This window comes from Acinonyx jubatus, chromosome B3 (assembly GCF_027475565.1).
Source record: "Acinonyx jubatus isolate Ajub_Pintada_27869175 chromosome B3, VMU_Ajub_asm_v1.0, whole genome shotgun sequence".
NCBI classification, from domain to species: domain Eukaryota; kingdom Metazoa; phylum Chordata; class Mammalia; order Carnivora; family Felidae; genus Acinonyx; species Acinonyx jubatus.
In genome coordinates, this window is record NC_069386.1 from 73,138,163 (window position 1) to 73,163,623 (window position 25,461).

A 25,461-nucleotide genomic window follows, 5' to 3' on the forward strand; every position below is an offset into this window, starting at 1 on the left:
TGCAGGGCAAGAGATGTGCCTGGGTCTGCGGATGCCCGTAGAGAGCCCTCTTCCCAAGACCCCACTGCGGAGTCTCCATAGCCCAGAAGAAAAGTAGGCAGGGAGACTATCACCAGAATTTTGGTTTAGGGTGGGCTCTTGCCTGATGTAGAGGAAGTGCTCCACCCAGAGATTAGAGCAGCCCCAGGAGCCAGGCGACCGGGATTCCTTCCTGCCACCAGCTGGGCCCTGACCTTGTGTGCCATGACACTGCCCACCCCCAGCCCTGAGCATCCCGCTTCCGGCCTCTGCTAGACAGCAGTGCCTTGGGTTCCCTCTCTGTCAGCTCCCGGATCTCCCAGCCACATTTCAGCTGCCAGGGCCTGGCCTAAGCATTAGCCTCCCAAGTATGACGCTTTGGTTAAAAATCCACCATGCGTGGGGGTGCCTGGCTGGTTCAGTTGGTTAAGCTTCTGATTCTTGATTGCTGCTCAGGTCATGACCTTGTGAGATGGAGCCCCCCCCTCAGCGCGGACAGCACAGAGCCTGCTTGGGATTCTCTCTCTCCTTCTGTCTCTGCCCCTCCCCTCCTCATGTGTTCTCTCTCTTAAAATAAATAAACTTAAAAAAAATTCACCACGTTTATTGACTCTTCTTTGCACAAAGTCAGTTTGGCTGCAGGCCAGATGGCCCTTAAAGAAAGTCTCAGTTAATTGCTTCAAGTCCAAGAGGTAGCTCAGAACCTGCTTTGTACTGGCCCTGCAGCCCACTCCAGGCTTCTTGGTTCTTGTGGCCCTTCTTCCCCACCTACTTGTGGGGGGCACGCTGCCAGCCTCTACCCATGCCCCAAGGTGCCTGGCCCTGTGTGGATAAGGCAGTTCCTCCTTGTATAATCAAGTAGTTGTTGTCTCCCACCTGTACCGCATGGCTGTCACTTATGATAACAGATGGCGGCCCTTTAAGAGAAATTTGCAGGGTTAAGTGGAAGGGTTAAGTAGTGAGGACCTCAAAATTAGGAGGAGCAGCAGGGTGGAGGGGCAGCGGCACCTTGTGTCCATCCTGGGGAATTGCAAGTATGGGGTCTCTAGGCTGGCCTGTGGCTGGGTCAAGGCATGCCTTGGCCTTCCCCTTCCTGCTGCCCCTTCAGAACCCATTTGCAGAAGTTCAAAAGGAGTGGCAACTAATGTCTGAGACACTGATATTTGGGTCTTTTCTTCCAGGAGCCCCTCTGGACCAGTATAGCAACAACGGAAGTTAGGGGTTCACAGAGCTGGTGCTGGGGAAAGTCAGGAAGCTCAGGGCAAATCCAGGCTTTGCTGTGTGACCTCAGTGGGATCTAGTCCCAGTGGGTGTCAGTTTCTTCATTTTATGAAACGAGAAGTTTGGGGTAGTTGGCCACTAGCCCTTTCTCTCCCCTGCTACCCAAGGTACCCTGGATCTATATATGGTCTTGAGGAAGAAGCCAGGGGAAGAATTAAGCAGGAGAAAGGAAGGAGTGGGGAGTGGGTACCTGGTATTGGATTTAGCCCTGGTGCCCTGGTTGGCCGGTTGGTGCCATGTCTCTTAGCCCCCTGCGAACAACACAGCTCTCTTAGGCTCCCTGCCCTGGGGCCTATTCCCCTGCTGCATCCCCTTCAGCCCCAAATTTTCCCTGGCGAGGGGGACAGGATTCACAGGATTCCTAGTGCATCCTCTAGTTCTGCCAGGGTCTCACCTGATTCCCTTTGGGCCCAGGACCTGGGGTCCAAGCCAACTCGGGGCTGGGGGTATGATTTCTGAAAGGTGATGTCTCTGGAGTTTGGGGAGATGGGGCTGTTGAGGCTGAAGGTATCCCTGCTCTCCGGGAAGGCTGAACCTTGTCTCCCTGTGTCCTGATCCTCTCAGGAAGATTTGTACATTTCTTAGGAACACAGCCGGGGGCCTCCTTCAGATTTAGTTTGTTCAACATTTCAGAGGCTATAGAATCATGGCTTCCTGTGGTTCCCCTAGGCTCATCCGTTTCTGTCCCTCCTGGGCCTGGCTTGGGGGCAGACAACATCCTGTTGCTACCCCTGTGCTCAGACAGGAACTTCTTCACCTGCAAGGATAAAAGGAGCGTTCTGGGCATGGAAGTGGGAGAGCCAGTGTAAACCCAAGGAAAGAATCTCTTGGTCCATAATCCATTACCTGGGAACTCAGTGGTGAGGTGGGGAGAGTGGGGCCAAAGATTAAGGCATGCATAAAGAACAGTGGTCAGTGGGGAGTCATTGGGTGGCCAAGAGAGCCATGTTGTGCCATCCTTGCTCCGCTCTGGGGTTGGGGATGGCATTGGACACTCACCATGGAGACTGCGGCATCCATCTCCTTGTTTACCAGATTGAGGGTTTCCTCGGTATTTGGTCGGCATTCTGGAAACAAGCAGAGTGGGGTGGCAGATGAGCCAAACCTTCCTAGGGAGAAGCCCCCTGCTGACAAATCCAGGCCTACCCTGGCTGACAGCTAAATGGCCAGTTCACCTTGGAAGGAGGGCCTGTCCTTGGGCTCATGGCTCCAGCAGTGCTGCATTAACCTCTTCAGTCCTTCCAAACCAGGAGTCTCTGGGCCAGGCTGAGGCAGCTTGGTCAATGGGGGCCGGATCTGCCTCTCACACACTGCTTCCTGTACTGCTGATTTCTGGGCCACTACTGGAGTGGGGGTGGAGGATGTGAAGAAAAGACATTCAGGGTATAAGGGGCCACTTGCTCCACCATGGGAAGGGGAAAGGAGTGTAGTCCAAGGCAAGGTGAGGAGAAAGTCAGGCAGTCTGAGCAGGTAAGCTGGAAGAAGAGGGTTTGGAGGCTTGCAGGAGGAGGGCACCTGGAGTTAAGGATCCCAGTGTGTGCCTAGAGTCTTACTCTCAGCTTCTCTTCCAGCTAGAACTGCCCACATTAGGATCCCGAAGCTGCAGGAGACACAAAGCTGAGACCTGAGCAAACTGCTGGCAAGACTACTTTCCCATATACCAGCCCCTAGAAGGGTCCAGAGAGGTATAGAAATTTGGAATGTGTGTTTAGAGTGGGTACCTTACCTGTAGACATCGCTAGCCATGGAGGCTCTCCGGTTTACATCAGCCAACAGTTCTGGGGCCAAGTAGGCTAGGGCTAACTCCTCAGATCTTGCCAGTGACGTTGAGCCTCCTTGAAATGTGAATAGGCCCAAATCTGCCAGCTGGAAAGGGAGGGAGGAAGGAGAAGGTTGGGGATGGACAGGTAAGGCAACTTTCAGAATTCCCTCTCCCACCACAAGGTGCAGGTCCAGCCTTGTAAAGGGGGTTTTGAGGGTTAGGGGAATGGGAGGACCAGTAGGGCCCTTGGGTTGGAGGTCTGGGTACCCTCTCATGGGGCTGGGTCAAAGTCTGAGTCTCCTCAGCTAGGTCAGCCATGAGGTTTTTGATGGACTGGTGGGTGGGCCTGTGGAACTGACCGTGTTGGTCAGGGTCTCAAACACATGGTATGGTAGGGGCCATGGCTCCTGGGTGGGCTTTGACACCTGTGTCCCAAGGGAAATGCTGAGAGTATGCAGCAGACAGAGCTGAAGCAGTTTCTGTGTCTAGTGGGTGGGGCTAGAACAGTTCTGAGACAGGACTGTGTCCAGAGGCTGGGCTGGGCTATGGGTGGGCTGACCTTGGCGTGCAGGTCTGAGTCCAGCAGGACGTTGGAGGGCTTGAGGTTCCGGTGCAGAAGCACTGGATTCTGGCTATGCAGGTAACACATCCCCAGCACCAACTCCTGCAGCAGGCGACAGAGGAACGGCCAGGGCCGAGGACAGTGGGGCTGCAGCAGCCCGACCAGGGAACCGTTTTCCATGAACTGAGTCACCAGAGCCGGCCCACGCACATGTTCCCATTCTAGCTTCCCGGTGACCCCCAGCAGGTGCAGTACATGCTGGCCCCGCAGACTTGCCATGGCCTTCACCTCCCTGGATATCGTCTCCCTACATTCCAGGAAAGAGTTGGAGTGGGGTTCTGCTCTTGGAAGATCCCTCTTTTACCCAATTAGGCCCACAGCACAGCGGCCCCTCCTTCTGGGCCAGACCCCAGGAAGCCCCAGCCCTGCTGCTCAGGTCACTCACCTGTTCATGATCTTGACTGCCACATCTAAATCCCACGTCCTGTGTCGCGCCCAGAACACCACCCCGAACCCACCTTCACCGATGAACTTCAGGTTCTCCAATTCCTCGAGGGGAACCAGGGAGGCTGGGGTACCGCTGGGCCTGAAAGAGGGGGCATGGTCTTCCAGACCGCACCCCCTCCCCTGCCCCGTGACACCGGTGACTCTGCACGTTCACTTCAAATCCCAGCTCCCACCCCTGCCCACCCCCAGGGTCCCACTGTGCTCCGGCCTCAGTAAGGGGCTCAATGGCATTCCCGGAGCTAGTCTGCGGAGGGGAGGGGAGGGGAGGGGAGAGGAGGGCTGCGTGGCTGCGTATGTCAGGCTGCATATCCGTATCCGTATCCTGCTCTCCACTGACCATAACTTGACGCCAACATCAGACATCAGGCTGGAAGGTGCGAGTCCACACGGATGGAGTGACTTCTGGGAGCGGGGGGGTTTGTGGCAGAGAGAGACAGGGGGTCGCGAGAGGGGTCACTGCAAGGATTCCACTTCCCGGTTTGCTCCTCCTCTACCCGGAGTGACTAAACCACTTCCTTCATTCGCTGGTACATCTAGGGTCCCGCCCCAGGGGCGCGTGTCTAGGGTGCCGCCCCAAGGAGGCAGGGAGGCAGAACCGAAAGTTAGTCTTTTTCCTTCCTAACTCATATTTCCTGAGCACCTGCGGCGTGTCACAACCAGATTAGGTGTCACTGAGAACTTGGGTGCCACACAAGTAATCCTCATCTTTCAGGGACCCACAATCCACTCCTGCAGCCTGTGTCTCTCCCTTCTCCCACAGGATTTCCGTCTCCACCACCTACCAGGCCTGCTGTAGGGAGGGGATGAGGCTGAGGAGGATTTTATGGTCCAAGCATTTAGCCCTCCCCCAAATGCCCTACGATCACCGCTAACAATTCTGTAAAGCTCGAATGTGCCAGGTACATGTATTAGCTTATTTAATTCTCACATCCACCCTCGGGGGATTGGTACTACTTTTATTACTTCTTTGTGGATGAGGAAACAGGCACAGGTAGCTTAAATACCTTGCCCAAGCCAGTATGGAGCTGACTTAGGCCTAGCTCAGAACCATCAGGTTTGACGGACTGACTGAACCATCAGTCTGTACCTCTTAACTGGTTGTGAATGTGGCTAAAGAAGGTGTGAAGCATCTAATAGCGTAGTGAAGGGTCCCAGTCTGTATTTCTACCCAGTCCCTGACAGCTGCTCTTGCTGAGGCAAGCCCTTGGCATTGGTAGTGATTTGACTCTCAGGGCGTGGTGGTCAGCTAGATGAATTGGCCCAGCCAAGGGCAACTGACATTGTGGCGGACATTGGAGGGGAAACACATCCTTGCCCTCTCCCCGCCACACCAATACCTCCACACAAATTCCCTGGTTAACACATGTGCCCAGCAAGCATGTATTCTGGACGAGGGCCTTTGGAAATGCAGGAATTTGTGGAGCCTTAAGGATTTAGGGTAGACAAAAGGTGTCTATGAAGACATACCCACTCCTTACTCTCCACTCTTGAGCTGGATACCGAAGGCCTCACCGTGGCTGGAGGCTGTGGAAACTATATGTGGCCAGTCCTAGCACTCAGTCCTTTATGCGGAGACCTGACTCTCACTGGAAGGTGCTCACCTTGGTATGCACTTTCCATTCTGTCCAGTGGTCCATGCACTCTGCTGGATGGAACAAACATGGCCAGCAGTTAACTGTGATTTTTATTTATTTCTTTTTTTTTTTTTAATTTTTTTTTTTTTTTTTAGCATTTATTTATTTTTGAGACAGAGAGAGACAGAGCATGAACGGGGGAGGGTCAGAGAGAGAGGGAGACACAGAATCTGAAACAGGCTCCAGGCTCTGAGCTGTCAGCACAGAGCCCGATGCGGGGCTCGAACTCATGGACTGCGAGATTGTGACCTGAGCTGAAGTCGGCCGCTTAACCGACTGAGCCACCCAGGTGCCCCAACTGTGATTTTTAGATCCATACCATGAATTCTGGTAGAGTCAGTTTGTGCTTTTTTTGAGCTATTTAGGGAATTCTAGGACTGTAGTCTCTTTATTTTTTTTTCAAGTTTATTCATTTTGAGAGACAGAGAGAGAGAGAGAGAGAGAGAGAGAGTGTGTGTGCGCGTGTGTGTGTGTGTGTGTGTGTGTGTGCTCTGATGTGGTGCACACATGCAAGTGGGGAAGGAGCAGAGAGAGGGAGAGAGAGAATCCCAAACAGGCTCCATGCTGTCAGTGCAGAGCCCAATAAGAGGCTTAAACTCATGAACCGTGAGATCATGACCTGAGCTGAAATCAAGAGTCAGATGCTTGGGGTGCCTGGGTGGCTCAGTTGACTTCGGCTCAGGTCATGATCTCATGGTTCATGAGTTCAAGCCCCGCATCGGGCTCTGTGCTGACAGCTCAGAGCCTGGAGCCTGCTTCAGATTCTGTCTGTCTGTCTGTCTGTCTCTCTCTCTCTCTTTCTGCGCCCCTCCCCCACTCACCCTCCATCTCTCAAAAATAAATAAACATTAGAAAAAAAAAAAAGAGTCAGATGCTTAAAAGACAGAGCCACCCAGGTGCCCCTGTAGTCTCTTTAAAAACCAGTACATGGTAGGCACCCAGTAAATATTTGTTGAATTGAATTAAGTGAACAACAAAGACTTTTGGGGATTCCTTACAACTTTGATCACTCCTGCTGGAGCTCCAAACTCATTGGGAGGAAAAAAGGAGGTTGCACTTTGTTAAGGTTTGGGGGCTCCCACCTGCACCTTCATGGCTGACAGAACCCACATGAAATCGACTTTATTGTTGAGACAGGATGGCATTTCACAGAATATAAAGGCAAGTGCAGCAGGTCCTCAAAAAAGTCTAGTCAGGAGTGAAGAGCCACCAGAGAGGGCAGCCATCTTGTTCATGAGTCTTTTGGGAGAAGACCCCAAGCAAGGGGAAGCAGGCAGAAAGGCATTAGAAGGGTGCTTAAAGACCTTTTTATGGCCGAATATGTTTAGATTGGGCTAAGGCCCTGAGACTCAGGGGTAAGCCACTATAAAGTGTGGATTTGGGGATAGTGTCATAGCCTGTACTACTTTTTGACTCAAAACAAACCAAACCCCTTTAAAAGAAGGAGGAGCAGGAAGAGGAGCCTGGAGTGAGTGCCTGAGAAGACCCTCTGCTTCTAGGTGGGGGGACCTGGCAAAACAGAGCTGATCCCTAGATTTTGGAGCTGTGGCCTTTCCTGAGGCCTAGTGCTGCTGACCCCTAACAGAGCCTCTGCCCCTGTCCCAGGCTTTTGGAGAATTTGGGTGTTTCTCATCTCTTCACTTTTTTGCTCCTGATGGTCTTTGGTCACCTTCAGCACATTCCTAGTACCTGCTCTGGTTCCCTATCCTTAGTTGTGGGGGTGGGAGGGCAGAGGGTGTGGTTTCTCTTCTTACATATTCTAGCCAGAACTAATTCTGATCTGTTGTTTGATGAAGAGATTCCAGTTATAGATCAAATGGTATTAATTGAGGGGATAGTAAAAAGGATTATGGAGAATTTTCATTTTCCTTAGTGTTTGAACAATTTATGTTAGCATATATTACTTTTATAAACAGTTAAAGAAGGAAGAAGATCATGTGTATGCAATAACTCAGCTGTAAGGATATTCACTGAAGTGTTGTCTGACATAGTGATGAAAACAGAACCCTAAATATCCCATAACACGAAAAGGTTATACATAAATAAATATATATTACAAAGATTATAAATAAATTATGCAGTGGATGACTATGTAGCCATTAAAATGGTGCTCTAGACCTATATTTATTATCATGGCAGGTGTCTATCATATATCAAGTGGGAAAAAAAGCAGCTTATAAGGCAATAGGTACCATACAATCACATTTTTGTTTGATTGTTTTGGAAATTCTATCTACTCTAGTAGTGTGACAGAGTTCCCATAACAGGATAGCTAAATGCTATGTAAAGCATAACGAACACATTTTTTTCTTTTAAAATGTTTATTTATTTTTGAGAGAAAGAGAGAGATAGAGAGAGAGAAAGAGAGAGGCAGAGCATGAGCGTGGGTGGGACGGAGACAGAGGGAGACATAGAATCTAAAGCAGGCTCCAGGCTCCGAGATGTCAGCACAGAGTCTGATGCTCTGGGAACTCACGGACCTTGAGATCATGACCTGGGCTGAAGTCAGACCCTTAACCCACTGAGCCACCCAGGTGCCCCATAACGAACACATTTTAAAAATTCCTTAGTGAGCTCCCAAGAAAAGAAAGGTAACCTCCCAATGGCTTCCCCCGAGACTAATAAAATAAAACAATACAAATCAAAAAGTAAATAGTAAGTAAACAGAGAGTCAACTAACTTGAAGCCTAGAGTTTTGGGGACTGGGAAGGGGGTATGGAAGGTTGGGAGAGAACCACAGAGTGAGCCCTAAGGCCTAGGAAGATGAAAGCTAAAATGTGAGACACCCCTATTCCCCACAAAGCTAGGACCCTCAACTAGGCTACATTCTCAGTGGAAAGGAAAAAATATTATCTGCTTACAGAGGGATCTTACAGGGAAAATTGTCTAGGCTGCAGATGTTAAAATTAATAAAAATGTTAGTTTCCATGTGAGATCTGCTCTAACAAGGATCTATGGTTGGAATTTTTACTTTCCCTTTGATCAATAAACCATAAGCTGAAAATTTTAACTGCCCCCAGATTATTTTTAAAAATTTTTTTTCAACGTTTATTTATTTTTGGGACAGAGAGAGACAGAGCATGAACGGGGGAGGGGCAGAGAGAGAGGGAGACACAGAATCGGAAACAGGCTCCAGGCTCTGAGCCATCAGCCCAGAGCCTGACGCGGGGCTCGAACTCACGGACCGCGAGATCGTGACCTGGCTGAAGCTGGACGCTTAACCGACTGCGCCACCCAGGCGCCCCATGCCCCCAGATTATTAATGCCCTCTGGAATCCAACAGAAGGAAACTGAATCCTCCTTAGAGGAAAGCATCATCCACCCAAGCTTCTAGATTAAATTCTGCCAAATATAGACTTACACAAAAATAATTTTATTTTAATTTTTTTTAAATTTTTATTTATTTTTGAGAAACAGAGAGAGCACGAGCAGGGGAGGGGCAGAGAGAGAGGGAGACACAGAATCCGAAGCAGGCTCCAGGCTCTGAGCTGGCAGCACAGAGCCCGAAGTGGGGCTCCAGCCCACAAACTGTGAGATCATGACCTAAGCCAAAGTCAGATGCCTAACCGACTAAGCTACCCAGGCACCCCTATTTTATTTTTTAGTGTTTATTTATTTTTGACAGAGAGACAGAGTGTGAGCAGAAGAGCGAGAATCTGAAGCAGGCTGCAGGCTCTGAGCTGTCAGCACAGAGCCTGACGCAGGGCTCGAATTCATGGACCTCAAAATCATGACCTGAGCCAAAGTTGAAGTCGCATGCTCAACCAACTGAGCCACCCAGGCACCCCACAAAAAGAATTTTAAATATGTAAGGATTCAAAGCACCATGAGAGAGAATCAGCAAGAACAAAAATCAACAGGTTTGTTGATTTTTTTTTAAGGACTTCAGAGTTTGGAATAATCATATGAAGGATCTAAAGGTGCTTCTGTGAACTGTTTAAAGAAATAAAAGATGGAATAGAAAAAAGTAAGCAAGGAATAAGTGATTATAAAAAATGCCCAGATAGATTTAGAAAAAAAAAAAATAGAATATCAAGAGAAAAAAAAAGTATGTAACGTTTAAGTTGAAATTGCAACGCTTGGTTAAATAGAAAATACAGCTGAGGGGCTCCTGGGTGTCTCAGTCCATCGAGCATCTGACTCTCAATGTGGGTTCAGGTCATGATCTCATGGTTTGATTGAGTGTAAGATCCAGCCCTGCATCAGGCTCTGTGCTGACAGCATGGAGCCTGCTTGGGATTCTCTGTAGGGTGGGGAGGGAAGGGGGAGTTACCATTTAATGAGTACAGAGTTTTAGCTTGGAAAGATGAAAAAGTTCTGGAGACGGTGATGGTGGCACAGCAATGTGAATATACTTAATGCCATTGAACTGTACACTTGAAAATTATTAAAGTGGCAGATTTTATGTTATGTGTGTTTTACCACAACAAAGACCTGCTAAGATTATGATTCCATGTTTTAGATAGAGAGATGTGAAGGTTTATGTTAATAAACATTTAGTTATTTGATTTGAACATTAAATTTTACTGGGGAAAAAGAAAAATAAATATTTATATATAATATATATTTAGAGGGGCTCCTGGGTGGCTCAGTTTGTTAAGTGTCTGACTTCAGCTCAGGTCATGATCTCACAGTTTGAGAGTTCAAGCCCCTAGTGTTCAAGTCCACTTCTTATCCTCTGTCCCCCTTTCTCCCTGCCCTTCCCCTTCTTGCGCTCTCCCTCTCTCTCTCAAAAATAAATAAACACTAAAAAATATTTAATGTAGGGGTGCCTGGTTGGCTCAGTGGGCTAGGCATCTGACTTCTGCTCAGGTCGTGACCTCACAGTTCGTGGGTTCGAGCCCCGTGTTGGGCTCTGTGTTAACAGTTCAGAGCTTGGAGCCTGCTTCAGATTCTGTGTCTCCCTCTCTCTCTGGCCCTCCCCTGGTCACACTCTGTCTCTCTCTTTCTCTCTCAGAAATGGATAAAAATTTTTTTAAATTAAAAAAATATTTAATGTATATTTAGAAAAATGAAATATGTATACATTTTATATATTATAATATATAATACATATTTAGAAAAATACCTAAATGGACAAATAAAAAATTAATTTAAGTTATGGCTGGTAAGTTTACAGATGATTTTTATCTTATGTCTTATATTTGTATTTTTGGGGGGCACCTGGGTGGCTGAGTCGGTTAGGCATCTGACTTTGGCTCAGGTCATAATCTCACAGTTTGTGGGTTCGAGCCCCATTCAGGCTCTGTGCTCTCAGAGCAGCCTGCTTCGGATCCTCTGTCTCTCTCTCTCTGCCCCTCCTTCGTTCACGCACTTTTTCTCTCCCCAAAATAAACATTTATATTTGTGTTATTTATCTGTATTTCCTAATTTTCCTAAAATGAATTCCCAGATACTACATTTCGGTCTCTTTTCCCCTCAGGACATCAACCAGAGGTGCGGAGACTTCCCTCTGCCACCTGCCTCCTACCCTAACCCGGAAATCTACTCAGCGAGCAGCTCGCTCTTGGTTTCTTGAAGCTATTTTTTTTTTAATATCTTTCTTTTTTTTTAAATTTTTTTAATGTTTATTCATTTTTTTGAGAGACAGAGCCCGAGCGGGGCAGGGGCAAAGAGAGAAGGAGACACAGAATCTGAAGCAGGCTCCAGGCTCTGAGCTGTCAGCACAGAGCACCATGCAGGGCTCCAACTCACGGACCAGATTGTGAGCTCATGACCTGAGCCGAAGTCGGACACTTAACCGACTGAGCCACCCAAGCGCCCCTCTTGAATCTTGGATAGCTGGTTGAAGTTAGCCCTTGGCAGTCCAATGATGAGCAGGATTTTGACAGACGTAAACCTGGGGAGAGCGGATTCCAGTCAGAGAGGATGTTGTGAGCAAAGGTGCAAAGTCATCAATGATGATAAAAGCTGATCTTTTTTACACATGATAGTACACAAAGCACTCACTGAAAGTCACTGCAATTCTGTGAGGTTCAACGTATTGTCAAGCTCTGCAGATGAAAGAAATTAAAAGGCTTCCTTTTTTGTCTGAATGTGAAAAACAAACATAAAGGGATCAGAAACCTTTTTACAGTGACAGTGCAGACCAGTCTCCCAGACACAAAGCTGCTCCAGCTCCTGGTTGGGGGGAGGGGACCCTTATCTCGGCTCCCAGCTGCTGAAAAACAAACCTTTACGGCAGGGTAAGCGTGAACTATGGGCAACTGAACTTTTGGGGACTGGGCTGCACTCAGCTTGGAAAGGTCACAAGCAAACCCCAGGGTTTGAGCAGAGTTACGGGGAAAGTGTTCCACTTGGAAAGGGTCGTGATATTGTGATTTACAATAAGAAATATATTAAAATACATTCGACCCCATTCCTGGAACAGAGCTCCTAAAACCTTGGAATTTCCTGTGAGGAAAGCGGAAAATGTGCCTTTTGTTATGTTAATGAGGTGACCTTCGGAAAGCGCTGAGATAACCTAAGGAGGGGAGCTAGTTGCCAACCTGTAATTGAAGGATTGATTGAAATTTCCAGTCCCGCCCCTGACCTCTGTGGGAGGGGAGATGAGCTGGAGGTTGAATCAATTACCAGCTCCTGTTTAATTCAGTCATGACTCTGTAATGAAGCCCCATAAAACCTAAAAGGTTGGAGTTTGGAGAGCTTCTGCGTTGGGGAACAGGAGGTGCTGGGATAGTGGTGCTCTCACAGCACACGGAGGTTCTGTGCCCTTTTCCACATAACCTGCCCTATGTATCTCTTCTATCTGGCTGTTCTTGAGTTATATCCTTTATAATAAACCAGTAATCTAGGGGCGCCTGGGTGGCTCAGTCAGTTGACCATCTGACTCTGGATTTCAGCTCAAGTCATAATCCCAGGGTTGTGGAATCGAGCCCCATGTCGGGCTCTGCGCAGAGCATGGAGCCTGCTTAAAATTCTCTCTCCTTCTTCCCCTCTCCCCTGTTCGAGTGTGTGTACTCTTGAGTGGTCTCTCTCTTTAAAAAAACAAACAACAAAATAAACACGGTAATCTAGTAAATAACCTGCTTCTCCATGCTCTGTGAACTGCTCAAGCAAATTAATTGAACCCAAGGTAGGGTGCACGGGAACCTCCAATCTATAGCTAGTCAGAAACACAAATGACAACCTGGATTTGTAATTGGTGTCTTGAAGGGTGTGTGTTGTGTGTCAGTCTTGTGGGACTGAGCCCGTAACCTGTGAGATCTGATACTGTCTCCAGGTAGATAGTGTCAGAATTGGGTTGAGTTGTAAGACACACTGTTGGTGTCCAAGAATTTCTTGGTGGTGTGAGAACCTCGTCTTGCTACACGCATGGTGGAAATGCGTCCAGAACTTTAGGATCCCACCTGCTGTGGCCCCAGCTTCCCTCTACCCTTGGGGTTCTTGTTTTGGGAGCCCCTTCCAGTGCCCAGGATGCGCTCTTCTTCTCTTTTAGCATTCCAAGCAGGTCAAAAGCCCCTTGTAACTTGTTTTTCCTTAGCAAAGCTGAAAGAATGATGATTTCACAAACAGCCATGCTGCCCCTAGGGCCATCTGCCCCAGCAAAATGGAATACCTGCTCATTTGTCATCTGTTTCTACTAGAGGGCATGGAATGGTGTCCCCTTGGCAGAATGTAAGTTGCTGTTCTGCACCCTCAAGGCAGGGCAACTTCTTTTTATTCTTTCTATCTTAGTGAGATGGGGTGAAAAAGATTTTGAGCAGCCATCAATGATAAGTATCCGCCCACATGCAACAATCATAACGCACCCCGATCAGTGTGGAGTCCTTCTTTGCTTACCGTGTCTAGTTAATGCTTAAGATCTAATTTTGATACTCTCCCAGCCCCCCTCATCCCAGGCAGGGCAGGGGGGCAGGCCACTGCTTCAAATTGCTTCTCTAGCTGGATGTTCTCCTTGTTTGTTCGTTTGTTTATTATGGGGAAATTGAGTATAGCCTAATGGTCAACAGTACAGGCTCTGAGGTCAGACTATGTGGGATTGAATTCTGGCTCTGAAAGTTACTGTTTGACATTCAGTGAGTTGCTCAATGTCTCTGAGCTTCAGTTAATTATAGTACTTACTGGATAGGATTGGCTGTGAGGATGAAGTGAAATAGGCATGAGAGAACACCACACATTTCCAAGCACATTATTATGTGCTTCATTAGTGATAGGCATTAGTGCAATAAACATTATTGTGTTTCCAACCTGAGGAACATTTCCAGTTCACAAGGTATTTGTAGAGCAGAGAAAAAAACGATTTAACTCATGCTCAGTGAAATAACTTTTCCTTCTTCGGGTAAATTCCCAGCCCCACCCTTTCCTCCCAGGGCCCCTTTAATGACTGACTCACCCTTCAGGTATTCTCTCTTCTGCCCAGACAAATGTCCTGAGGGAGTAATTGAGGAAGTCAGTTGTGTCCAGGCCTGTAGTCTTGGGGAGAGAGGACTTTAATCCTGGGTTTCTAGTTTCTGGTACTTGAGTTGTCTGCCTGGCACAGAGGTGCTCAACGAGGTTGAAAATCTCACATTGTTGACCTGAGGATGGGCTTTGGGCCTGAGGCAGCTACTTTTGGTGCCCCATGCCACATGTCTTCAGGCCACCTTTGATTTGAGCTAAGGTTGTATGGATAGTTCCATGACCCTGCCAGTGCCTCAAGCAAGAGGTACTCTCTGTTTGCCTCCCTCAGTTGACAGAAGTCAAGGAGAGGAGAGGGGAGGAACTAGGAGAGGAACTAATGCTGAGGGCAGAGGTCATGCAGTAGAGGACATGGGCCAGTGCCCCAGCCTCCTGTCCTTGGGAGGGTCAATCCTGAGGTGCGTGTGTTCTACAGTTCTGCAGAGGGTCTCTGGCTGGACTGAGCTACATATCAGTAGCTAGAACAATATGTACCTTTCTCCTCTGACTCACATTTTCTGCTCCTTCCCTCCTGATCCCTGGGACCACCCTCCAGGAAGTCTCCGGTTCTGTCCTCAGGCATTGTTTTCAAGAGAACACAATCCAAGCCCTCTGCCCTGTTTCCTCCCCATTGTTTCTCTTCTGATTGTCTTTGAGACTAGGATCCCTCCCTGTCTGTAAGGAAAGAGGAAAGAAGGGGAAAGAAAGGGAACAGAAGGAATCTATTTACCTCAGAGATAAGGCCTAATTGTATTCTGGCATCTGGGATGTGCTAGGGATTCTCTGTCATCTCCCTCAGATTTAGGCAACAACCTGTGAGGCAGATTATTATTAGACCCATTTTATGGATGAAGAAGCTGAGGAGGCTGTGAGAATTTAAATAACCATCCTAAGGTCATACAACAACTTTATGGCTGTTAAACCCAGATTTGTGCTCTTTTAGCTACTTGCCTTATTGAGGGAGGTCCTTTGATAGAATCTGGAAGCAGAACTTTGAATCAAGTGAGACTATTAGTATATATATATATATATATATACACACACACACACACACACACATATATGTACATATATATGTACATATGTATATTATGTGTATATATACACATATATATGTGTATATATACATATATGTGTATATGTATATATATGTATATATGTATGTATATATATGTATGTGTATATATATGTATATATGTACACATATATGTATATGTATATACATATATACACACATATACATATATATGTATATATATGTATATATACATATGTGTATATATATACATATATACATATATATGTGTGTCTATATGTGTCTATATATATATATATATATATATACACTTTTTTTTTTTTTAGTAGCAGAGCTTGAACTCAAAATCCGAGTTCAAGACCTGAGCTGAGATCAAGAGTTGGATGCTTAACCGACTGAGCCACCCAGGTGCCCAGAGACTATTAGTGTTTTTAAATTAAATATTTTAACAGCTTTATCAATGTAGAATTGACATTCAATAAACTGTACTTATTTAAGGTGTACAATGTGATGAATTTTGACATATGTATATGCCCGTGAATCCATCCCCATAATTAGGATGGTGAACGTATTTATCACACCACAAAGTTCCTTTTCAATTTTTTCATTCCACTCTTCTATGCCATTCCCTATTTCCTGGCAACCACTCATCTCCTTTCTGTCACATTAGTTTGGTGTGCATTTTCTATCTATCTATCTATCTGTCTATCTATCTATCTATCTATCTATCCAAGCTCTATGCCCAACATGGGTCTTGAACTCACAACCCCAAGATCAAGAGCTGCATGCTCTACCTACTGAGCCAGCAAGTCACCCTGCATTTTCTATTTTATATAAGTGGATCACATAATTTGCATTCATTTTTGTCTGGCTTTTCACTCAATGTGATTATTTTGAGATTCACCCATATTGTTGGGTGTACCAGTGGTTCATTCTTTTTTATTGCTTTGTAGTATTCCATTGTACCACAATTTCTTCATCCATCCACCTGTTCCTGGAGAAAATTTCTGGCTATTACAAATAAAACCTCTATGAATATTAATGTAACAAGTCTTTGTATGGGTATATACTTTCACTTCTCTTGGATAAATACCCAGGAGTGGAATGACTCAGTCATATGGTAGTATACATTTAACTTCTGAAGAAATTGATAAATGGTTTTCCAGAGTGGTTGTACTGTTTTACATTCCCACTAGCAATGTGAGAGCTCCAGTTCTTCTGTATCTTTTCCAGCATTTGGTATATTGAAGTCTTTTTTGTTTCTTTCTCTTTTTTTTTTTTTTAAGTAGGTCACGCCCAGTGAGGAGCCCAATGCTGGGCTTGAACTAACAACCTTGAGATCAAGATCTGAGCTGAGATCAAGAGTCAGATGCCTAACCGACTGAGCTAACCAGCCATTTGGCTATATTGAAGCATTAAAACATTTTTTTAATGTTTATTTATTTATTTATTTATTTTTAATTAAAAAAAAATTTTTTTAATGTTTATTTATTTTTGAGAGACAGAGAGAAACAGAGCACAAGAGGGGCAGGGGCAGAGAGAAAGAGACGCAGGCACAGAATCCAAAGCAGGCTCCAGGCTCTGAGCTGTCAGCACAGAGCCTGACAAGGGGCTCGAACCCACGAACCGCAAGATCATGACCTGAGCCATAGTCGGACGCTTATCTGACTGAGCCACCCAGGTGCCCCTTAAAATTTTTTTTAATGTTTATTTATTATTATTATTATTTATTTTTTTAATTAAAAATTTTCTTAATGTTTTTATTTATTTTTGAAGGAGAGAGAGAGAGAGAGACAGCATGAGCAGGGGAGGAACAGAGACAGAGGGAGACACAGAATTCGAAGCAGACTCCAGGCAGTAAGCTGTCAGCACAGAGCCTGACACAGGGCTTAAACTCACGAACTGCAAGCTCCTGACCTGAGCCGAAGTCGGACACTTAACTGACTGAGCCACCCAGGCGCCCCGTTTAAAAAAAAATTTTTTTTAATGTTTTTATTATTTTTGAGAGAGAGAGACATACACACAGAATGTGAGCAGGGGAGGGGCAGAGAGAGAGGGAGACACAGAATCCGAAGCAGGCTCCAGGCCCTGAGCTGTCAGCACAAAGCCCGCTACAAGTCTCAAACCCACAGCTGTGAGATCGTGACCAGAGCCAAAGTGGGACACTTAACTAACTGAACCACCCAGGTGCTCCTGAAGTATTTTTAATACTAGCTATTCTGATGGTATCACAAAGCACAATGGATTTTAATTTCCATTTCCCTAATGAGTAATGATATTGAGCCTCTTTTCATGTACTTACTTGCCATTTGTAAATCTTCTTAGAGGAAGTATCTGTTAAAGTTTTTGTCTACCTCTTATTGGGTTGTTTGTTTTCTTATTATTGAGTTTTGAAATTTATGTATTCTGCTTTTTTGTTTCTCTAGTTGATTGTGCTTTTGGTGTCATCAATAAGAAATCTTTGCCTAATCCAAGGTCACAATGATTTTTCTCTTGTTTTCTTCTACAAGTTTTATAATTCAGGTTTTACATTTATATCTGTTACTTTTGTTTTGTTCTGTTTTGTTTTAAAATAGATCTATTAATTTAAAAAAGTTCAGGGGTGCCTGTTTGGCTCAGTTGGTTAAGCATTGGACACTTTTTTTTTTCCTTTAATTTTTTTTTTTTTTAAGTTCATTTATTTTGAGACACAGACATCACAAGTTGGGGAAGGGCAGAGAGAAAGGGAGAGAGAGAATCCCAAGCAGGCTGCACATGGTCAGCACAGAGCTCAACCCAGGGTCTTGAACCCACAAAACCATGAGATCACGACCTGAGCTGAAACCAAGAATAGAAGGCTTAACTGACTGAGCCACCCAGGCGTCCCATTTGTTGGACTCTTGGTTGCCCAGGTCATGATTTCAAGGTTCATGAGTTCAAGCCCTGCATTGGGCTCTGAACTGACAGTGCGGAGCCTGCTTGGGATTCTCTCTGTGCCTCTCTCTAACACCTCCCCTGCTCATGCGCTCTCTCTCTCTCTCTCTCTTTCTCTGTCTCTCTCCTCTCTAGAAATAAATGAATAAACTTAAAAAAAATAATAAAATAAATAAAATAAAAAAGTTCAGACATCCCTGATTTGAGTTTGTGTGTGTGTTTCTTTTCTTTGACCTTTTCACTTATTTCTAAGGAAATTCATTTAAAAAGTGTTAAGTTCAGGGCACCTGGGTGGCTCAGTCAGTTAAGTGTCTGACTCTTGGTTTCAGCTCAGGTTGTGATCTCACAGTTCATGGGATGTAGCCCTGCCATGGGCTCCATGCTGACAGCACACAGCCTGCTTGGGATTCTCTAAGACCAGTGGCTGCTTGGGGCATAGGTTGAACTGGGAAGGCCTGGAGGCAGAGAAAACAGGAGATCACAGAGCAATTTAAGAGGTAGATGATGAGGACCTGAATGGAGATAATGCCAGTAGGGATGGAGAGGAGGGAAACCAGTCTGCAGATATTTTCTGAAGTATTAGTAGAAGGATCTGGGAGATGAGAGAAGGGATATTTGAAGTTTCTATTCTGGGACATTGAGAGAATTGTAATGCCATGAACTGAGATATGGAACATAAAAAGGACACAAATTGAGTGGGCATGGATTATGTTCAGCTGTGGGCACATTTGGGTGAAGGCCCTGTGCTTCAGACTCAGGGGATCCCCAGCAGGCAGGAGAAAACATGAGACTGAAGCAGGGAAGGTGGAAAGTACTAGGCTGAAATGGAAGGCATCAACTAGGAGAGTCGATGGAGGAAGAAAGAAAGAAGGCAAAGGACAGCGAACCCTGCATAGTCAAGGTCAGGCCAACAGAAGAGAAATGGGTCAGAGAGGCAGAAGCAGAATCAGGAGAGAATCCGAATCCACTGCTTATTGAGAAGGCATCTAAATTTGGGGTTCCCCAGAAGAAGCCCCTGAGCATGGTTTTAGGTGCAGGTAGATTTTTGAGGAGGGATCATAGGAAGCAGGAGTGAGGGAACAGAGAGTGAGACAGGAAGGGAAGAAAAGCCAACTGAAGGGTGTTTTATTGAGATTGCAGTTGAAGGTTGGGGCTCCTGGGTGGCTCAGTCAGTTGAGCATCCAACTTCAACTCAGGTCATGATCTCGCGGTTTGTGGGTTCGAGCCCCATGTCAGGCTCTGTGCTGACAGCTTGAGCCCAGATCCTGCTTCAGATTCTGTGTTTCCCTCTCTTTCTCTGTCCCCCTCCCACTTGTGCACTCATGCTCTCTCCCTCTCTATCTCAAAAGTAAGTAAATATTAAACATTAAAAACAAAACAAACAAACAAACAAACAAACAAACAAAGACAGTGCAGTCGAAGGCCACGGAAGGTGAATTTCAGTAGAACCTGCAAATTTAGAGAATGCCTCTAGGATTGTCCACAGGAAAGATGGGAGGCTGGAATATTCATCCACCAAGATCTATAGCCATTGGTTGAAGATTGCACCTGGGGGCACTAATTACCTTGCATTTCCTGGCTGTGTTTGCATCAGAGTGTGCAAAGAGAGGGGTGATGAGAAAGCGCCCAGCCCATTGTGTGGAAAAATGACCAGTGATGGTTAATTTTATGTGTCAACTTGGAGGGTGTTTTGGATGAGATTAACATTGAAGTCAGTGAATTTTGAGTAAGGCAGCCTTCATGATGTGGGTAGGTGTCATCTTATCAGTTGAAGCAATTACCCAACAGCAGGAATTCATCAGCACTCCTGGGTCTTCAGTCTGTTGGTCTTTGGGCTGAACTGGGATCTCAGCTCTCCTGGATCTTTACCTATTGGCCTCTGGACTGGCTCACACTGCAGATTCCGGACTTGGCAGTCTCCATAATTGTGTGAGCCACTTCCTTGTAATAAATCTCTAATAAAACCTATATTTACATACATACACACATGCACACACACCCTATTGGCTCTGTTTCTCTGGAGAACCATGACTAATATGGCCCTGAAGCAGAACGTAAGTCAGGGTTCAGACTCGAGATAGGATGCTGGCAGCGCAAGGTGAGTCTGGCCTCACATATGACTGTCCACCATAGCTGTGGCTGAACTCAGAGATGTGATGAGCACAACCAGGGGCATCTGCTGGAAATGATAAACAAGGTGAAGACAGCCTGCGGGTTTGGTAGCAAAGAGGACTTTGGTGATCTTTGTGAGGGGAGTTTTAGGTTTCATTTTGAGTGAGTTAATGAGTGAAGGATCTGAGGAAGTAGAAGCAGAGAGCAGACATGACTGTTGAGAAGTTTGGTAGCGAAGGAAGGAAAAGAGGAGAAGATGTTAGATTAAGCAAGCAGAGTATCAAGGGATTCTTTTCTCTGTTTCAAGGCGGGGAGGACTTTGGGCTGTGGAGAAGAGAGAATGGCAGTAGGGAGGGAAGAGTCACAGGCCTAAGAGAGGGAACAAGGACCCTGAGTTGGGACTAAGTATGGATTTCAGGGGCTCAGGTAGAAGGATTAGGTTCACACAGGGATACAGATGTAATTTTATAAAAAGGAGAAATACCAAATAGGAATTAGGTAAAGATATTACATTGTGTTGAAGAGATAGAAAGGAAAGTAATTTCTATCTGCTCAGATAAGTAGGGAGGAGAGACATAGTGTAGAGTAGTAGGTAGAACACGGATTTGGAGTCAGACTGGTAGATCTGGGCTGGGATTTAAGCTTCACCGTTTCCGAGTTGTTTGTCTTTGGGAAAACTCCTTAATCTGTATCAATTTCCTTATGTATAAAATGGGGAAACTAGTATTTACCTAGGTGAATAGGTGGATAGAAGTATATGATGCAAATGTTACTGTACTGACACATAATAGGCATTCAAAGATAATCATTGTTAAGTAAAGCAATTTTCTAAATGGGAAAAATTAAATGGGACTTGGTCATGGATCAGTTCCTGTGGGAAGTGAGAATAAAGGTGATCATTTATTGGATTTTTTCAGTTCTAGATTTTACATTTGGCTAATAGATTTCATTTCTCTGCTGAAAATTTCCATCCTAGCATCTATTTTCTCAAACTTATTGGTTGCAATTATTTCAAAATCCATGTCTTATAATTCTAATGTCTTGTTCAGCTGTGGGTCTGTTTCTGTTGAGATTTTTTTTTTTCCTCTTTGTTTCCAGCCATTTGGTGATATCTTCTGGTATGCTTTGTTAAGTTTCGATTGAATGACAGGTATTTGTACGAAAAATTGTAGAGACAGTTTGTCTCCCGGGATAGTTCTTGTATTTCTGACAGGCAATTAGAATAGAGGAAAATCTCTTTCATCCAATGTAGGCTGTAGCTAGCTGATTTGAAACTGTGTTTCAGTCTTCCTCTGGGCTCTTCTATTTCTAAATTATCCTTTGTGCCAATGATCAATGAACTCTCAGCTCCAAACCCACGCTTCACTTCCTGTTTTGCAATATTGGAGCTAGATTTTGTAAATGTTTCTTTTGCCAGCTGGCACAGTGTTAAGCATTGTCAGTAGAGGGTGCTGGAGGAACACTGGAGGAGGAGGAAGTCTCTTCCTAGTTTTGGTATTCCTTTGGCAAGGCTCTAGTGGCATGTACAACTTCTCCAGTGCAGGCTCCTGCAAAGTAAGGCAATCAGCGGTGCCCAGTGGCCAACAGCCTCGCCTGGCACCTTCTTGGGTGGCTTCTCGGTGAATTGCAGGTGATGAGGCACTTTCCCCTAAACGACTTCCCTTGGTGCCTCCTTGGACAGTTTTGCAGTGATTTCTGAGGTGCAGTATCTCAGTGACTCCTCCACCAGCCAGTGAGTCACAGGTCTCTTAAATTCGGTCAGAATCTCAGCTCTGGGAGTTTGAGACAGGGTAGGTGGTCTTCCCTGACATTTTATTTTATTTATTTATTTTTTAAAGTTTATTTATTTGGGGGGGGGAGGGGATAGAGAGAGAGAGAGAGAGAGAGAGAGAGAGAGAGAGAGAGAAAGAGAGAGAGAGAGAGAGAGAGAGAAGAGAAGAGAGAGAGAATCCCAAGCAGGCTCCATGCAGTCGGCATAGAGCCCAGTGTGGGGCTCAAACTCATGAAACATGAGATCATGACCTGAGGTGAAATTAAGAGTCGCTTAACCGACTGAGCCACCCAGGTGCCCCTCTTCCTTGGTGTTTTATTTTAGCCTTGAGGTAGTGGTTTTTCTCATATCTATTATTCCTGTCTTCTTTAGAGTTCTCTTTTTTTCTTGCAAGCCAATCTCTCAGTACTGTAATACCCCATTATAGTTGATATTTTATATTCAAGTTTCCTGGTTCAAATTCTTGTGTGATTTCTGTCTCTTGTGTGAACCCTTATTGATTACAGCTTTAGTCTGAGAGTATAGTTCTTCAGGGGCCCTAACTGAAATCCAGGAGTGTTAATCAGGGCCCTCCTTCTCAACAGGTCTTGAACTCCAACATTTGTTTTCTTGGTACCATGAGACTGGTGAAATTTCTTCTCAGACCCTTACCTAATAATTGGGGACCATCACTCTGCCTACAACATCTTGTTTCTCAAAACCATCTATTCTGGTATTGGATGAACAATACCATATATTAGCCACCAGGTCAAAGTACAAAGAGCTCTTAACTTCAGTATGGTATCTCAGTAGTGGCAAATGAGATGATTATTCAATAAGTCTTTTCATTAATCTATAGGTAGGACTGTATGCAGAGAATATGTGGGACATATGGAATTGGATATAGAGTAAAGACGGAGCAAAAGGAAATGAGGCTCCTTCCATATGCTATAGCAAAGCAAGCTAGATATGATTCTAAGGGGCCAGGTAGCAGTTCCTATAGAACAAGTTAAAGGTAATGAGAACAAGTTAAAGGTAAATGGTAATGAGGAATCCAATTTTAGGGTTGGATTTTGCTTCCTATGGTAGCTAAAGGGGGGATAGCTAAAGGTTGAAGAATAAAAATCTCAGAATACAGAATATTCCATCTCAAAGCCCAGAAGAAAATACAGCACAGCTGTATGCATCTTTCCCTGTAGATGTCAGATGTAAACTGAATTCTGAAGCTGATCTTGCACGTTGTTGAACTGCAGATAAGTTTACAACCTCATCAAGATTATGCAGTGAAAGTAAGAATAATGATCCGGAAAAAGATCAAGATCTTGACAATCCAAATATGGCCATAAGAAAAGAACTAGGGGTCTTGGGAAAAACCCAATCCCACAGACTCCTTTGAAACAGTTTTTCATTGTGTCCCTCTGACAGAGGGGAGAGTGCTTTACTATTTCCTACCCCACGCCTCATGTCCTTATACTCGTCCTGTGACCAGGATAAACCAGAGCATGAGAAGCAATAACATACCAGAGTAAATAGGAATGATACTCATAAGAAGCTGCAGGAAATTTCTGGGGCAAAATCTGGGGGATTCCGTGTGATTATAAAATTTAATGCGTGTGATCACGAATTTGTGAAAGACGACAGGGGGCACCTGGGTGGCTCAGTCGGTTAAGTGACTGACTCTTGGTTTCGGCTCAGGTCATGATCACAAGGTTCATGAGTCCCAGCCCTGCATCGGGCTCCGTGCTAACAGTGTGGAGCCTGCTTGGGATTCTCTCTCTGCCCCTCCCCAGCTTGCTCTCTCTGTCTCTCAAAAATAAAAATAAATAAATTTTTAAAAAATTAAAAAAAAGAAAAATGGCAGAAGATAATTTTAGATTGGACCAAATTAATTGAAGTAATGATCTACAATGTATATTGTGAGTGCTTAGCAGCCCACAAAAAGCTCAGCATCTGCCATTTTTTTCTTATTTTAAATGTTTTGTTTATTTTTGAGAGAGCACAAGTGGGGGAGGGGCAGAGAGGAAGGGACAAAGGATCTGAAGCAGGCTCTGTGATGTGGGGCTTGAACTCATGCACCAGGAGATCATGACCTGAGCCAAAGTCAAGATGCTCAACCAACTGAGCCACCCAGGTGCCCCAGGATTGGCCATTTTAAATGTCTCTATGGTTTTGCCTTTTGCATGATGATTCAGGAGAAGCATAGTTGTTGTTGAGACTTGAGAGAACAGTGTCCCTGGTTGTAGAATGAGGGCTCTGTTGCTGTAAACAACATCATGGATAGCATCCCTAAAATAGGATAACCAGAAATCTCATAAAGTTGTTTCTTCTTAACTATAAAATGAACTTTATTTGTTCTGTATAATGCTTAATGAGGATAATTATGTGGTAAGTCAAGAAAATATCCTATATTATTTAAAAAATTTTTTTAATATTTATTTATTTTTGAGAGAGACAGAGTGTGAGCTGGGGGAGGGGCAGAGAGAGAGGGAGACACAGAATCTGAAGCAGGCTTCAGGCTCTGAGCTGTCAGTACAGAGCCTGATGTGGGGCTTGAATTCACAAGCTGTGAGATCATGACCTGAGCCGAAGTCAGATGCTTAACTGACTGAGCCACCCAGGCACCCCCAAAATATCTTATATTAGGGGAAAGAGACAACATGTGTAACTGGAATTTCTGGATAATCCCCGAATCCGTTTCTCTAGTTTGCAGAGGCTGCTAATTGGCCCCAGTAGTCTTTCTCCCTATCTTTCTTAGTAACAGAATATGACATTTTTAGCTAGACTTATGTCCACTTGGAATAAATACATTTCCCAGCCTCCCTCACAGCTGTATGTGGCCATATGACTAAATTCTGGCCAATTGGAATATATATGATGTGGGTAGGGAGAGGGTATGTATTCTTTGGCTTTTCTTTTTTCTTGTTTGTTTAAATATGGACATGATGGTTGGATCTTGAGCTGGATCCTTTATGGATCTTCTGTGAAGTGGAATGCTAGGGATGGTGAAACAGGAAGACAGAAGGAGCTTGGAAGCCAGATAGCTGTGGAGCTGCCATACTGAGACTTTGCATGCCTACCTGTAGAGCTTTTATATGAGAGAAAAATAAACCCCCATCTCATTTAAGCCACCATTATGTCAGGTTTTTATGTCATATACGGCCCATGCCTAATTCTAATGGATGCACCTAGTTATCTAAACACCATCTCTTACCAAGTCTTCAATTGGTCAACAACTATCTCCTATGAATCTATGTATCCTAGAGCTTAGCATGGTTTCTGACACATAATAGATGTTTGATAAAGGCTCCTATCTATCTGCTCCACAGTGTCTGGTGGGGGACTTGAAGGCTGGGAGCTAGAATCCTCACATGTGTAGCAGTTGATATTGACTGTTGGCTGAGACTTTAGCTAGGGCAACTGGCTGTACCACATACATGTGACTTCTCCATGTGTCTCGGGCTTCCTGGAAATATGGCAAGCATTGAGAAAGAGAGACAGAGAGAGAGA

At 45.2% G+C, this 25,461-nt stretch overlaps 1 protein-coding gene across 2 annotated transcripts; it reads right to left on the reverse strand.

The window, feature by feature from the left end:
- Nucleotides 1-606: 606 nt before the first annotated feature.
- Nucleotides 607-4,844, reverse strand: RIPK3 (receptor interacting serine/threonine kinase 3). Of its 2 annotated transcripts, none has more exons than XM_015086216.3 (10): nucleotides 4,468-4,844; nucleotides 4,069-4,209; nucleotides 3,621-3,930; nucleotides 3,026-3,165; nucleotides 2,853-2,899; nucleotides 2,475-2,642; nucleotides 2,299-2,366; nucleotides 1,694-2,056; nucleotides 1,490-1,550; nucleotides 607-935 (listed from the first exon to the last, which is right to left on the reverse strand). In XM_015086216.3, the coding sequence occupies exons 1-10, from the start codon at nucleotides 4,491-4,493 to the stop codon at nucleotides 787-789; spliced, it is 1,473 nt and encodes a 490-aa protein (XP_014941702.1). In that variant the 5' UTR covers nucleotides 4,494-4,844; the 3' UTR covers nucleotides 607-786. The 2 variants fall into 2 exon arrangements, with proteins under 2 accessions (XP_014941702.1, XP_014941703.1); XM_015086217.3 differs by having other exon boundaries at nucleotides 1,835-2,056; nucleotides 4,468-4,834.
- Between the last annotated feature and the right edge of the window lie 20,617 nt (nucleotides 4,845-25,461).

Coding starts and splice junctions, on each gene's coding strand:
- RIPK3 (XM_015086216.3), bottom strand. CDS start 4,493: ATGTCTGATGTTGGCGTCAAGTTATG. Junction 4,210..4,467: donor GATGTTGGCGTCAAGTTATG/GTCAGTGGAGAG, acceptor CCCCTCTTTCAG/GCCCAGCGGTACCCCAGCCT. Junction 936..1,489: donor AGGGCTAAATCCAATACCAG/GTACCCACTCCC, acceptor TTTCTCTTAAAG/GGCCGCCATCTGTTATCATA.